Below are 15086 nucleotides of genomic sequence, written 5' to 3'. Positions count from 1 at the left end.
AACAAATAAAGGGGCACTGAACAATTGAAAACCAGTCCAGGTACCAACAAACTAAGGGACTATAAAACTCAATCAGACATCAAACCAAGAGACATTCTCCAAATACAACATCATGAAGCAAAGGCACATTCAGTAACCAGAAAAACAACCAAACATGGACCAGAGAAGCATGATTATTGGACATGCATGATTAGGTATAGAAAAACAGTATTTCTTTTTTGTAGGACAGCCCCTGCACACATCTTTTATAGAATGATACAGTAGATCTCAGATCACAATCAAACATCACCCAACAAAAATATTCTGAAATCACAAATCCAGTCCAACATTATTAAAGAAAGGAACTTTCTGGAAACCAAACAAGATGGCATCAAACAGAAGAACTTTCTGGAATCCACCACCCAACTAGTCATCAAACACTGGAACAATCTGGAATCTGAACCCAGTCAAGCAAAGGACAGTCTGTAATAGTTTATTGGATATTCAGTCTTGGGGCAGGGAACTTTATATTTCCTTTATCCAGTGGCCCTTTTGAATGTATGGGGGAGTTTAAGAAAGACGGAGAGGAAAAATATATTAAAGTGGCTGTTAGATTTCAGGTGGTGCAACCATGCTATCAGTCATGTGAAAAAACCCTTCACAAGAAGTTGCAGAATAAGATGTTTTTCCTGTGAATCATAAACAGAGAACAAACGTACAACAAACATCCAAACCACAATTGAGCATTCATTCTTCTTGTGTTGTTCAAATGATTTTATCTCCCTTGTCAGTAAAGCTAAATAACGTTGAGCACTAAAAGAAATCTAGAACTTGCATCTTGTTTCATGAAGATAATGGATGCGTGAATCAGGAAAGAATGGGATACATATGTTAGTCCCCAACTTTCCTGGTCCTACAGCTTGATCTAGGAGAAAAAAAAAGTTATTTAAGGCAGCAAATTATTTCAGATCATTCAGATTTATACTGGCAGCATTCTGGAGCCACTGTCAAGATGTGGAGTCTTTTAGCATATTTAGAGAGTTAAAAACTAGATACCCTTACACAAAGGGACATACGCCACCCTTGGAGTGGAGTACAAAAATGTTTTAGGTTTGGTTGTTGGATCAGCCAAAGCTCCATACCTGTGTCTGGATCCGGTTGAGCCCACGGAACCAGAGGATCTGACCACGTCGAAGCTCTCGCTCAGCATGGTCAATCTCTTCTTCATCCTCAGCCATCTCCTCATCGGTCATCTCGTCCTTTCCAGGACCGTGGCCAGCCTCTTTCAAACACTTTAGGTGGCTGGTAGGGATCGTGGCAATCAACTGTTCAGATGAAATTAAGAGAAAGGCAAACGGAAAGAGAAACACAATGAGGGTGCAAAACATGTCTTGTCACTCAGTTCCTAACAAGCAGAAAACAAATGTGGGTGCCACTATGCCATGTAAGGCATTTTGCCCTCCTTTACCACCACTGGACTGCAGCATCACTATGCCACATAAGGCATTTCACCCTCATTTACCTCCACTGAACTGCAGAGCCACTATGCCACGTAAGGCGTTTCACCCTCCTTTACCACCACAGGACTGCAGAAGGACCTGTTCATTTGAGGTACTATTGGGCAGAGATGGATTGAGAGGTTGCCAACATCCAGGGTGGTCTGGGAGCTGAAACAAGCAATGGAAATCTTTTTGACACCAGCTCCCTCTGTCGGTAACCAGGTGCAGGGAGCAGCCTCATCTTGCTCTAGAGTACGTGGAGTGCAGGAGGTGCTTGAGGGATTCTCCCCAAGAAAATGTTTAATAAATAATTCATTTGACCACCCTCTATCCCAATTCCAATTTTCCAATTAAATTCACATAAAACACTTTGCAGAAAAAGACACTTCTTTCCCCTTTGGAGAAGTGACCTTTTATTTTAGCCACACAAATGGCATGCGGTCATCTCTAGTTATAATTTGCCCCTTAAGTTACTCGCTCACTCTATTTGATATCAGTGAAAATGTAATTTGCCTTCTTTCTGCCTTAGAATATCGCTCTTTGGTTTCCAAACGCTGTCATTTATGTGCCGGGACAAATGTGGTTTGGTGCAGCACCCCCTGTAGTTCTTTCAGAGGAAGGTGGCTTCAAGAGTCCACCGGCCAAGTGTCCTGGAAAGTAGCGACCAATCCCCGGTCTACTGTGTGGTTTGAATGTACCCCTTATGGGCACCAGCTCTGGCATCTGCCCAGGCAGAGTACAGGCTGTAAACGAGCTCTAGCACTCATGCTGATTTTCCCTCACTATATGCCACTGGGCCCAGTGTGGGCGGCAGAACAAAAGAAGCATTGGTAATGCCCATATGTCTGGCTTGAAATTAATGTTTAATGGTATTGTGAAGCATTACAAATAAATAACGTGTATTTGTGTGGAACCAAAGAACTGTAGAATAATAATTCTGGTTTTGCTTAAAAGGCCAGGTCACAGTTGCACTGTCAAACCAGACCTAAAAATACACATGTAGACAATGACTGCCCTCCTCCCATACATGCTTTTGCCAGAGAAAGACAGACACCATAAATGATGTAGTTACATAGTTTACAGTTAGATAGTTTACAGAATTACAATGTCACCTGTGTACCTCTGAAAGTTCAAGCTCAGCCAGCTGGATAACTAAACAAAATGATCACAGTTGTGTGAGGGCAAGCACTTCCTTTGTGGAAGTACACAACTTCTTCCCAATCAAAACATGTACTCCTGGCTCCCAAAATGTGGGTGGAGCCAAAACACCTCTAACTGGTGCTCACACAATTGTCTGGCAACAGCTGTGCTGTCAAGCTAGACCATAAAAGGAATTTGTGCTCAATTGCCCAAATGAGTGACACTGGAAAAAAGGTGCTGTTGTGCATTCGGTTTCATGCACAACTCAGGGTTAGCAAGACTTTAGTAAGGCTAGTTAAGTAGTAATGTATTGTCCATCTTTTGCTGTGGGAGCCTGGCATGGTTGTGGAGACACAACTTAAGCCAGCAGTGAAGCAGCCTTGGAGGATTTGATGCAGCTGGTGAAGAAAATAGTAACCAGGTTGGGTTAATGAATAGCCTGCATCTGCACATGGACCCCGCTGTGTGGATGTTTGCAATCTGGCATTTTCCTGAAGCTTCACTCTTTCATAACTTGTAGGCAAAAACACTTTCTGAAGAATTCAGAAATCAAAATAAAGACTGCACTAAAAATGTATTTCTGTGTGTGTAATGGTTGCTTGCTGCACACCATTTTTGTGGTTTTAAAACAAAACCGTGATTTGTATTGGTCATTTTGTTAAATGTTGAACCAGTTGAGTTCTTCAGCACATAATCGTTAGATGGCAGTGGTTCAGTTTGGATTAGCTTAGAAACTTACTTTGAAGTTATTAGAGTTTCACGCAAAGTATACTTTCAGTTTGCTTCAATGTCTTCTCAGAACACGTTTATATATGCTACACCACAGTCTTCAAATTTTATTGTGCTGAAAACCAAAGCTATGTAGCAAGTTCATGGTATGTCATTAGAGACACTAAAACATTGAAGGGATTTTCCCCTTCTTAGTTCTTTCAGTTCTAACCAAGTGCAACTAATTCTCCACAGATAAAGTCTGTGCATAATCTGTTAAAATATCATTTTATTTTAGTTGTATTTTGACTCAAACAAGTTGCCTTAAACCACTTCAGAGCACGTTGCTACAGTTACATATAAAAACACAAAAACCTAATGCAGGGGAGGCAATTGCATGTGATGGGAGTAGGGGCTGTAATGATCCACCTTGATGCTGTATGGGACAGGAAGAAGGATATGCATATTCGGGGCAGTAGAGGATGAAGATGATGCTCCAGTCATTTCAGAGAGAGAAGTATGATGTGTACAAGTTAGATAGTGATTTGAAGACAAAGGTGACAAGGTAATTTAAAAGAGAAAATTGACAATTAGCCATGGGTAAGAGTAGTCTGCACAGTTACAAGATATGGGGTGAGTTTCACATTTGGCATGTTCATGTGCTGATCTGTAGTGTTGTCAGCACCTAGAAGCAAAGTTCTATCTGAAGATTATCTGATCTGTCAATGCAGGAGCCAGCTTATGCACAGATCCTGGGATCTTGTGCACAATGCACAGGACTTAGAAATCTTGAATTCCAAACAGAGTTTCAGAGTGTGTAAGACAGACATTGAGTCCCTGTTTGATAGTACTTGTATTGAATTGCTAATTTTTGTCTGCTACTGAGGTTACTGGTGTAGAATGAGCTTTCATATGATTCAATAAGGGTTGCATCTGGGGGTCCTATGGTGGCAGTCGATGGGAGGAAATCTAAGCAATAGCTTTTTTGGGGGGGCAGTGTGGGCGATTTTCCAAGATCTGAACAAGGACGAAGCATAATGATATTTTATTAAGCAAAGCTATAGGTTTGTGGTTAACAGGGCACCAAAGAAGTAGTAAGTGAGTGAGGATTTGAAGCTTAGATGAAGAATGTTCTTGACAGTAGGAGATTTCTAATTACAAGACCCATCCTTAATAGCAGTTTGTAACATGTTAAATTTGGCCACAGAGGCCACTTGTGTATGAGAAGCAAGATTTGGGAGTGCTTTAATAACATCGGTAGCAATACGGCATTACTTGTAAGGGATTGCATCCATTAAAATGCTGCAGATAGGCATACACTATTAAAATGGTCAAAGCCATTTTCAAATTTCAGCAATTGATTTTCAGAACATTTTAAGTTAAACATCAAAGATTTATGATTGTGCTTACAGACTACACATCAAAACAGATATAATATTGATTTACAGAACAATATACCACAGGTGAGGTGACTGGGTTTTTCCAGAAAGTGTACATCATAGAGCGGTTTCCTTTTTAGAGATATTTAAGGGGTGTTCTTTTCACACTAAAAGCTCTGTTTGAGTTTTTCAAGTAACTGTGTATTGAACAGTGTTATACCACCCACAGGCTAACAGATTGGAGGAGTGGTTCAACAGAATCATTAACGTGCTACAGCCAGTGGAGTGCCAGTGGACTGAGCATGCATTCCATTCTGTGCTACTGGTAATTCACCACAAATATGTACCTGGGATAACTTTGGGCAAGTCAAAGTCCTAGGAAATGTCTTTTGGAATTAGAACTTGTACAGTGACATACAAAGATAACAGAAAGATTATCACCAGAACAAGGCAGATAAAGTTAAATATTGCTGCTTGTTCTTGAGTCACAGCGCACAAACCAGTTTGCGTAATTACAGGAATGACTACCTTGTCCCATCATGCTGTGAAGCTGGCCAAAGGCAAATGGTGGTACAAAAAGCACATTGTGATCAGGTCTGGAACAAGTGTTTAAAGGTACATGTCTAATAATGCAGTATTTGCAGACTGCCACCCCATCAGCAAGTATAGGGTTAGGGCTCACAGGCATACGAAAGAGTACCCATAAAAGTTGTGCTTTTCCCTTGAGTGTGTCTTGGTACTTTGTGAATTGGGTGACAAGCAGAATCCTGCACAGATAAAAAATAATTGCCTTCCAGTGCCTACATTTGTAATTTATTTTTGTCAAACACCACATGTCGCCCATTACTGGTACCAAAACACACTTACAAATTTGCATAGAAAATAGTGGTGGCAAAATAGCATCCCATAGAAGCTAATGTTAAATAAATCAAATTATTTTGACATTATCTCTCTACAATTTTAATATATAATTTATTATATTACAATTTTATAACAAATATATTTTAAAAGTTGTAACTATGGTAGCATTTTGTTGTAAATTAGTGATTCAAAATGAACATTTATAAATTAAGTTAATGTTTTTAAGTTTGTTCTTTAATAAACATTTAATTTGATTAGTTGATGTGCTGCAACATTTCATTCAATTAGCTCTAGGTAAAAAATAGACATTTAAAGTTAATTTGTATTTAAATTTTACAATAAAGGCATTTTAATATTTTGTAAAGGATAACACATTTTAGTAATCTTCCCTAACCTTTCCTGCAGGGAACGCCCGCCATGTGGCAGTGATCTCCACCTATGTGTGCAAAGATACTCGCAGTAACTTTAACATTGTAAATCTGTGGTAGGAGGTTCCACCTAGGTGTAAATAGACTCTCTGAAATGGCAACATAGCAAAAAAGGGTAGCGTTCCACCCGGGTGTCGCAGTAAATATAAACATGAGTGGATATAGATGTCTATATTTACCTTTGTGAAAAGGCCCATAAAAGAACAAAAGGACATCAAACCTAAACGTTTCATGGACAAACCACAAAAATACATAACAAATTACCAGTTAAGCAGGCCTGTGTCCATCAGAGAATGGGCTGTTTAGAATCCTTTGTTTAGGCAAAGCCTTGACTTCTAAGGCCTGCTCCTCTGATTCTGTGTCTCTGCAGTTACATTTTAAGATATGGTCTGATAAATGTATTCTTTTTTTGATAATCTTTATATTGGTTATTTCAAAATGTTTCAGTATTACTCTAGTGCCAGTACTTAAAAAATGAGACTACTGCTTCTATTTGAGACACGCTACCTCCTTCGCTGGAGAACACACAGTGAAAAGCCCCACTCGTTGCCACAATCATAATTTGGGCCCTAGCAAGTACAGATGAGAAGCAGAATAACGTTAGAAAAGTGAAATGCTCACCTGCCCCCAGACAAGCTCCCCCACTCCTACAAACAGGCACCAGAGCCACTGCTCTGCATTCAGAGGCGCGCAGCTGAAGGGCTTCCCCCCAAACTGTACGATCACAATCTGCAAGAAAGGAAAAAGTAGGGTTCAGCTGAAAAGCACCCCAAGACCAAATGGTATCTATTAAAAATCCTTAAGAAGCAGGTGAAGAAATGTCCAGCTCTTGGATGAGGCTTGACAAAGAATATGCCATGTACAATGAAAAATCTACAAACGTTGGTATTTTCTGCATTTTTTTATGAGTTCTTACAGCCTCCTTTTGAAGTGCTCTATAAGTTTCAAATCGTGGCCAAAAGTTATTTGTGCCCGATTTGAAATCATGGATTCTGCCTTAATTGGATTAACACCCAGGTTCTTGCCCATACTGGTGGTAGTACCTCAGGGAATTTGTGCAGCAAAAAGAAAATTATATACTGTGTAGTACATTAGATTGCAAAATACTGTTATTGCATAAATTACAAAATACCAAGAGGGAAAGTAACATGCAGTGTCTTCAGGGATCAATTCTGCACCAGATTGTACTTACTGACCTGCTATGAAGTGGTATTTATTGACACAAGTATAAAAGGCACACTTATAATGAAATGCAGGTGTTTGCCAAATCCTGCAGTATTCACAGATTAGTAAAATAAATAGGATTTAATAGACTCCAGTCCAGAGCAGTCCTTTGGACAATTTTTTAACATTTTGAGCCTAATATCATCACTGAAGCAGAAAGAATAACTGCCTGCTTATCGTTAGAAATTCTATGCAGCACCCATCATCCTTTTGCCATGTTAGTTCCATTTCTCCAGCCCTCAAAGGATAATCACTGGACTCTTCAAAGCCAATCCAGAAAGATGCTTTCAAACACAAATCAAACTTATGCCTGCAGCAACCTGTGACGTACGCCTACAGGTCCTGTGGCCAACCCCTGCTGCCCTTGGACAAACTTAATGTGTAGAATGGGTGGTTGAGTTCAAGAAGTGGCCACAGGCCACACTCCATGGCCCACACCCTCAACACACAAATATTCCAATAATGCCACAAAAGGTTGCAATTTTGGAATATAAAACCATGAGATGGGTGTGGTACGTAAACAAAAAAAATCTGTAAAAAAATAAAAAAGGGGGTTAGTTAATTGTGCTTGTTTATATGACATTATAGTGTGTGTAGAAAATCCTTGAAAAAAATTACATTTAATAATTATTAAAAAACACAACCTAAAATTTACGGAAATAAGCCAGTTATTGTTCATTCCATAATCCATAACACATGCCTTATAGATGTGCTGCGCGCTACAGTGATGTAACTGATGATGTAATTTGAGATGTCAGTAACGTCATCTCAAAACACATCATCAGTTACATGATATCTTAAATGACATCAGAGACAAGGTTGTTGACATTCATGATTTCATGGAAGGGTTTTATGGCGCTAATGATGCCTACTTCACACACAGTTCATTGAGGGCACTGTTTGTGAACATTCATCCCTTCATGCCATCCTCTACCATTACCGTATGTGTAGGTGGCATACACACACTGCGCTCTGCATTGATTGCCTTCAAGGACAGCCTGCAGGGATTCAAAGACTCCTAACCCAAACTAAGCACAACCTTAAGCAACAATTGTCACTCAATCACATCTGTACAGTCTCCATGTCATACTAGGTGTAGGCTTCCATAGCTTTCATACTGAGTATGTTGTTTTCTAGTAAAAGTTAAGGTTAGTTTATGTCCATCAAGAAACGTCACCCTCGGCATCACAGATAAAACCACACAAGACATGGCTTTCTGGACTGACCAAAAGCTCTACCTCTAACACCATTAGATGAGGAAATGTCTTAAACGCTACCCCTAAATGGTACTTAATACATATGAATTACAAACTCATCATAAACATTTTAACCATCTCCCCTATATCTTCTGCACAAGGGTACGTTTGATTTGGAGCCTATTTACCAATAGCCTGTCCTTCTGCTACAGTCTGAGGAGTGATCCCTTTCTTTTCCCTGTAATAACTGCCCACTGACTTGCGTTAAGGTGGCCATCAAACTATCTGCTGGACACACACAGTCCGTGATTTTGTTAGCTCATAAGTCAGTAGCATAGGTTCACAAAAGCCTCAAACATTTGCTAAAAACAAATGATCATTGACTACTTAAGGGCAGTTGTGCAAACCATTTTGCATGGCCCAACCATGCACTGCTCCTAACTTCACACGCGGTAAGGTGAGTAGAAATGGGGAAATGCCAATCTAGATATCCCACATCTTTTCACTAGCTTTCCTAGCTACGGCAGTCTTTCTCATGCATTGTCTCAAAAATCGCTTTTTGACCTCAAGGAAGAGTCCAACCGAACTATCCTCCAGCTACCCTGATACTCAAGGTGTAAAACTGAAAGTACTCAGTGAGGGTAGATGAGTGAATCTTGAGACTCACTGGCCCCCTCCCGGTATTGTGGGTTTGATGCCAGGAAAGAGGGAGATGCCAACTTAAGCTCAGGGATTCACTAGATGACACAAATCCCAGTGAATTCTGAGATACATGTTCAGACTCTGAGAAGTGTCAGCCAAATCCTGTGACTGACCATTCTCAGCTGACTTCATTGACATTTAGGGTTCTTTGATGAGAATCAGCCTGAAAATGCATTTATTTACTACATTTTTGTTTTGTACTTTTGCCGGCTAGTGATATCACTTCATAGTAAAGACTAAAAACCTACAGATGCAGCGAGTAGCTCCCTATATACTTCAGTGTATGTTTGAGGACCAAGGCGTACCATGCAATGGTCTGCGGAGTGGTTATACCACCAGATGCTCATCGTGCAACAATACAATTGAATATGTATAGGTAAACCATAAATATTTCTGAAACATTCTCCTGTGTATTCGCCACCATTACTACTGACAATTTTACTCATAGGTGCTGCAAACCTGAAGGCTCCTAAAGACATGACACCATTAGAGTTTGGTGGGTGGTAGGCTATCGGTCAGCGTGGTGGAAGCCACTACATCTGCCACCCTGACAGACTATCCCCCCCACACCAAATCTAGAGATCACTGTTGGCCTAGTGGGGATCTCTGTATCCTTCAGAGGATCTGCTGTCACTGTGGTTATATTTTTGCCTTTGTGTGGGGGTCATTGTTTTAATTTTTCTGTCCGTGACTTTCAGGTTTTCCCCGACAATGACTGATAGAAAAAAAAGATGTCAGACTGCTTGCCCTAAATAAGGCGGGTGGTGTGAAGCCCTTACTTGGAAAGGCAGCTCTCCATCAGGCCACTGGCGAGAGCTTTCCATTGATGGAGCCAGTGAGGGAACGCTGACATGCCCAACCCCGCTGAATCTCAATAGGACAGGCAAAATGAGGATGTGGCAAACAGGGAGCCCTCCCCCCCCACACATTTGTGATGGAGTACTCTGACTGCCAAACTCTAAATCTGGCCCGTTGCCGCATAATTATTGGTAGTAGTCCTAATAATTGAGAGGATACTCTCAAACCGCAGATACATTGTGCCAAGATACAAAGGTAGGCCCATATTTATATTTTTTTAGCACCGCATTTGCGTAATTTTATTTACGCAAAAGCGACGCAAACGTACAAAATACAAGTGTATTTTGTAAGTTTGCGCTGCTTTTGCGTCCAAAAGCAGCACAAATGCGGCGCTAAAAAAGTATAAATATGGGCCTTAATATCTTAGACTTACAATAGCACAAGTCTTGGAGAGGTCATTCTACACCTTGTCACCTTGCTCGTCCCCACAAATGTTCAGGGTCCATCTTTCCTATTCCAAACGTTCACAGTTGCATCCTTCCGAGCCCCGCATGCTACACTTCCTGCGCCACCACTCCTCCAGACCTTGGGACATTCTCCTCCCAGGCTTACCTGAACGCCAAAAGTGCCCAGCACGATGGAGCAGAAGATGGGGTTGCCGAAAATGCCGTCAAAGACATTTCTCTCGCCATGGATCTTGCGGGCATTAATCTCATTGAAGAGCTGCATCAGGACGAAGGTGTTGAAGATGATGGTGTAGTGCTCTGACGGGGGTGAGTGGAGAGGGGCGTTCCGGCCGTTATCAATGTCAAACACCAGTTCACCTGGAAATGCAGAGATGGGGAGGAAGAGGGTATGGAAGACATCTCTGAGGAGAAAAACTTAGCTCAAGAGTGCATTTTAATTCACAAACTCTATATTGGTCCAACTAGAGAAACAGGACTGCTGGTCAGTGGTAAGTATGTGTTTTTGTGCAGGCCATCACTGTTGAGTTGTCAATACCATTTGATTGTTTGTCATCTGATGACATATGAGCAGGACTCTGCTGAGGCCAGAGCCTACAATATCTGGGTAGTCTCAAGAATAGCCTTGTTTTCTGGGGCCTATGGGCTGTATTTAGATTTCAATGGACAGGTTGTTCTAGCACAATGGTGAGGTATAACCCGTCCCCCAAAATATAAATCTCCTAGGGTATAATGGGATTTATATTTTGGCGGAAGGTCTATCCATCACTGTTGTGACAGAGTAACATGTCAGCTGAAATCTAAATTAGGCCGAGTCTGTAAAATTAGTTTCCGCAGAGAGATGGCTTTGGGGTATGAAGCATTTCTGAAATCTGTGTAACATGAGGAATAGCTCACCTGTCAGACTCATTTGTTTAATACAAGAGATATTGGGCCAGATGTAGCAAGCCATTTGCATGGCGCAAACTGCGAAAAACGCAGTTTGCGCCATGCAAACGGCCTCACGCGATGCTCATTCCCAAATTGCGAGTCGGTACCGACTCGCAATTTGGGAATGCGACTCGCAAATAGGAAGGGGTGTTCCCTTCCTATTTGTGACTCGCATCGCAATTCAGAGTTGCTTTGTGACCGCGAATGCGGTCGCAAACCAACTCGCAGTTACCACCAGTGTCACACTGGTGGTAACTCATTTGCAAAAGGGAAGGAGTCCCCATGGGACCCCTTCCCCTTTGTGAATGTCCCAAAAAATATTTATTCAGAGCAGGCAGTGGTCCTATGGACCACTGCCTACTCTGAAAAAAACTAAACCAAATGGTTTCGGTATTTTTTTCATTTTGCAACTCGTTTTCCTTTAAGGAAAACGGGCTGCAAAATGAAAAGAAAAACTGCTTTATTTAAAAAGCAGTCACAGACATGAAGGTCTGCTGACTACAGCAGGCCACCATCCCTGTGAGTGCATGGACTCGCTATGGGGTCGCAAAATGCGACCCACCTCATGAATATTGATGAGGTGGGTCTTTGCGACCCCATAGCGAGTCGCAGAAGGTGTCTGAGACACCATTCTGCATCCGATTTTGCGACTTACAAATTGCGAGTCGCTGAGACTCGCAATTTGCAAGTCGCAAAATCGGATTTTGCTACATCTGGCCCAGTGTTGTTTTCTGAGACCTTGCTGAGAGCTGTTTAACCTTAGGGATGACTTAACGAAGTAAGATCTTTGTAACTTGGGGAATAGCTATGCTGACCCAGACTGTCAGATATTTGTAACTTTAGTGGTAGCTCTGATCTCTCCTGCTGTGCACGAGTCAATAAGATGTGGTTAACTCGAAGTCTACCTTTATTTGGTAAAGTCCAGTCATCTCATTCCTCGTTGTGTAAGATGTCTGTGAAGAGAGGGGCTTCTCTTTCTCTGAGGCTTTGTTCTCCATGTTCAGTATGAATTTAAGAGATATCAATGCTCTGTAAGGAAAGTCTGTTATCTGTGCAGAATGAGCTCTGCATCTCAAATCCGATCCTTTTAAAAGGAGTGTATTTGAGTAACATCTCTGCTGTCTGTGGGTTGCTCCTGGTCTGCACTTTGACTGAGAGCTGTTTCTTGAAAATCTGGGAATGCATCAAAACCAATACCCATGCAATGCCCATGGAACATCCTCCCTGACGCAGTGTAAGGCAGCGCAGCAACACGTGCTGCGTTGCCTTACACTATATCTACAAGACCATGAAATGCCACGCAAAATGACTTTGCGTGGCCTTGTAGATACGGGTCTGAACTGTGCGCTGCCGGTGCATCGCAAAAAGTATCGCAGTGGTGGCACACAGGGCTTCAGAAATGCCCCTATGTCTTTAAGATGTACGTAACACAGATGCTGTGTAGTGCAAGATGAGCCAGTGAGGCATTTCTTGCCCTGTCTCAGGCAATCCCCACCGATTCTAGTAGAGCGGCACTCGTTGCCCACGTACCCACGAACAGCAGCGTGAAGATGATGACAAGCTGGTACACCGCGTGGCCGAGGATATTCTTCATCATGGTACGGGAGATGAGGGGCTTGTTCCGACCATAGGGTTTGCGCAGCAGCAAAGACTCCGTTGGCGGTTCCGTGGCCAGAGCCAGGGATGCAAAGGTGTCCATTATGAGGTTGACCCACAGCATCTGGACAGCTTTGAGGGGGGAGTCCTGAGGATTGAGATGAGAGAAGAAGGTGATAAGCACAAAAGAACATGAGATGTATTTTATGATGATAAAATTCAAAACTGGACCAGAAACTCTTCTGGAACCTGGGAGAGTGCAGAAAGTCGACAATCAGCCTGAGCTCACTTAACCTTAAAGAGACAGCACTGATGTATTTCTGCGGTGTTACTGAGATGCTGCTATATGAAAAGTAGCCGTCGACCACTGAAAACTCAAATTATTAATAATCGATGCCTGTCAGTAAAAATGACTAAGGTGTTTTTGGAGATTGGCAAGGGTGCAAGAAGGTGTACTGTGAAGTATCTTCCATGTACTGAAGTACCTTGAGATATAGTGTGAAGTATCTTCTACGTGCTGAACTATCTTGAGCTATAGTGTGAAGTATCTTCCATGGGCTGGACTACCTTGAGGTATAGTGTGAAGTATCTTCCAAGTGCAGGACTACCTTGAGGTATAGTGTGAAGTATCTTCCAAGTGCAGGACTACCTTGAAGTATAGTGTGAAGTATCTTCCAAGTGCAGGGCTACCTTGAGGTATAGTGTGATGTATCTTCCAAGTGCAGGACTACCTTGAGGTATAGTGTGAAGTATCTTCCATGTGCTGGACTACCTTGAGATATAGTGTAAAGTATCTCGTGTGCTGGACTACCTTGAGGTATAGTGTGAAGTATCTTCCACATGCTGAACTACCTTGAGATTTTGTGTGAGGTCTTCCACGGGGTGGACTGACTTGAGGTATAGTGTGAAGTATCTTCCATGTTCTAGACTACCTTGCGGTATAGTGTGAAGTATCTTCCATGTTCTAGACTACCTTGCGGTATAGTGTGAAATCTCTTCCATGTGCTGAACTACCTTGAGATATATTGCCGTAGACAGTGAATGCTGTGGACCGCGGCTTCCTAAAGTGGAGCACAGGAGGGCAGCAAAAAGTTCTCTGTATTTGAGTTTATAAATATGGCAGGCTACTGTGTTAGAAAGCACATCAAACTAGAATATTTTAGAGTGGATTAGGCCATAATCAACTTCTTTAGACTGGGCCATATTTTTCTGGGCAGGGGCAGTATTGTGTATTCTGAAGTAGAGTATAGCGCTGTGGCCTAGTCCGGGACTTTATTCTGAATTATAAATTGTAATGATGAAAGTCAGCAATGTGTTCTTTGAAGTGCAGTATAGTGCAGTGGACTAATCCAGGACTTTCTTTTTTAGACTGGACTTTATAAAGGTGGAGAAAGTCAGCATTAAGTACTTTGAAATAGGGTATAGTGCCGCAGACTTAAGTATTTCTTTCTTATGAATGGATTATATTGCAGTGGAGTAGGCCAGCCCTAAGATTTAAGTGTGGTGAACTGCTGCAAGACCTTCTTCCTTAGATTGGACTATAATGCAGTGGAATAGGGCAGCATGATGTGCTTTGAGGTATAGTGCAGTGGACTATTCCTGGACTTTCTTCCCTAGATTGGACTGTAATGCAGTGGAATAGGCAAGCATGATGTGCTTTGAGGTATAGTGCAGTGGACTATTCCTGGACTTTCTTCCTTAGATTGGACTGTAATGCAGTGGAATAGGACAGCATGATGTGCTTTGAGGTATAGTGCAGTGGACTATTCCTGGACTTTCTTCCCTAGATTGGACTGTAATGCAGTGGAATAGGACAGCATGATGTGCTGTGAGGTATAGTGCAGTGAACTATTCCTGGACTTTGTTCCTTAGATTGGACTGTAATGCAGTGGAATAGGACAGCATGGTGTGCTTTGAGGTATAGTGCAATGGACTATTCCTGGACTTTCTTCCCTAGATTGGACTGTAATGCAGTGGAATAGGACAGCATGATGTGCTTTGTGGTATAGTGCAGTGGACAATTCCTGGACTTTCTTCCTTAGATTGGACTATAATGCTGTGGAATAGGACAGCATGGTGTGCTTTGAGGTATAGTGCAGTGGACTATTCCTGGACTTTCTTCCCTAGATTGGACTGTAATGCAGTGGAATAGGCAAGCATGATGTGCTTTGAGGTATAGTGC

The 15086-nt window shown here is 41.9% G+C and overlaps 1 protein-coding gene across 13 annotated transcripts in view; it reads right to left on the bottom strand.

The window, feature by feature from the left end:
- Positions 1-15086, bottom strand: part of ATP2B3 (ATPase plasma membrane Ca2+ transporting 3) — a 536302-nt gene that overhangs the window by 20481 nt on the left and 500735 nt on the right. For all 13 annotated transcript variants that reach the window (XM_069209397.1, XM_069209399.1, XM_069209393.1 and 10 more), the window contains 4 exons: positions 12839-13052; positions 10527-10738; positions 6616-6723; positions 1122-1304 (listed from right to left, as the gene is read on the bottom strand). In XM_069209397.1, coding sequence (XP_069065498.1) covers positions 1122-1304; positions 6616-6723; positions 10527-10738; positions 12839-13052 — 717 coding nt within the window. The remainder of the gene's footprint in view (positions 1-1121; positions 1305-6615; positions 6724-10526; positions 10739-12838; positions 13053-15086) is intronic.

This window comes from Pleurodeles waltl, chromosome 10 (genome assembly GCF_031143425.1).
Source record: "Pleurodeles waltl isolate 20211129_DDA chromosome 10, aPleWal1.hap1.20221129, whole genome shotgun sequence".
NCBI classification, from domain to species: Eukaryota; Metazoa; Chordata; class Amphibia; order Caudata; family Salamandridae; genus Pleurodeles; species Pleurodeles waltl.
The sequence above is the reverse complement of the archived record's forward strand: the minus strand, read 5'-3'. Positions and strand labels throughout refer to the sequence as shown.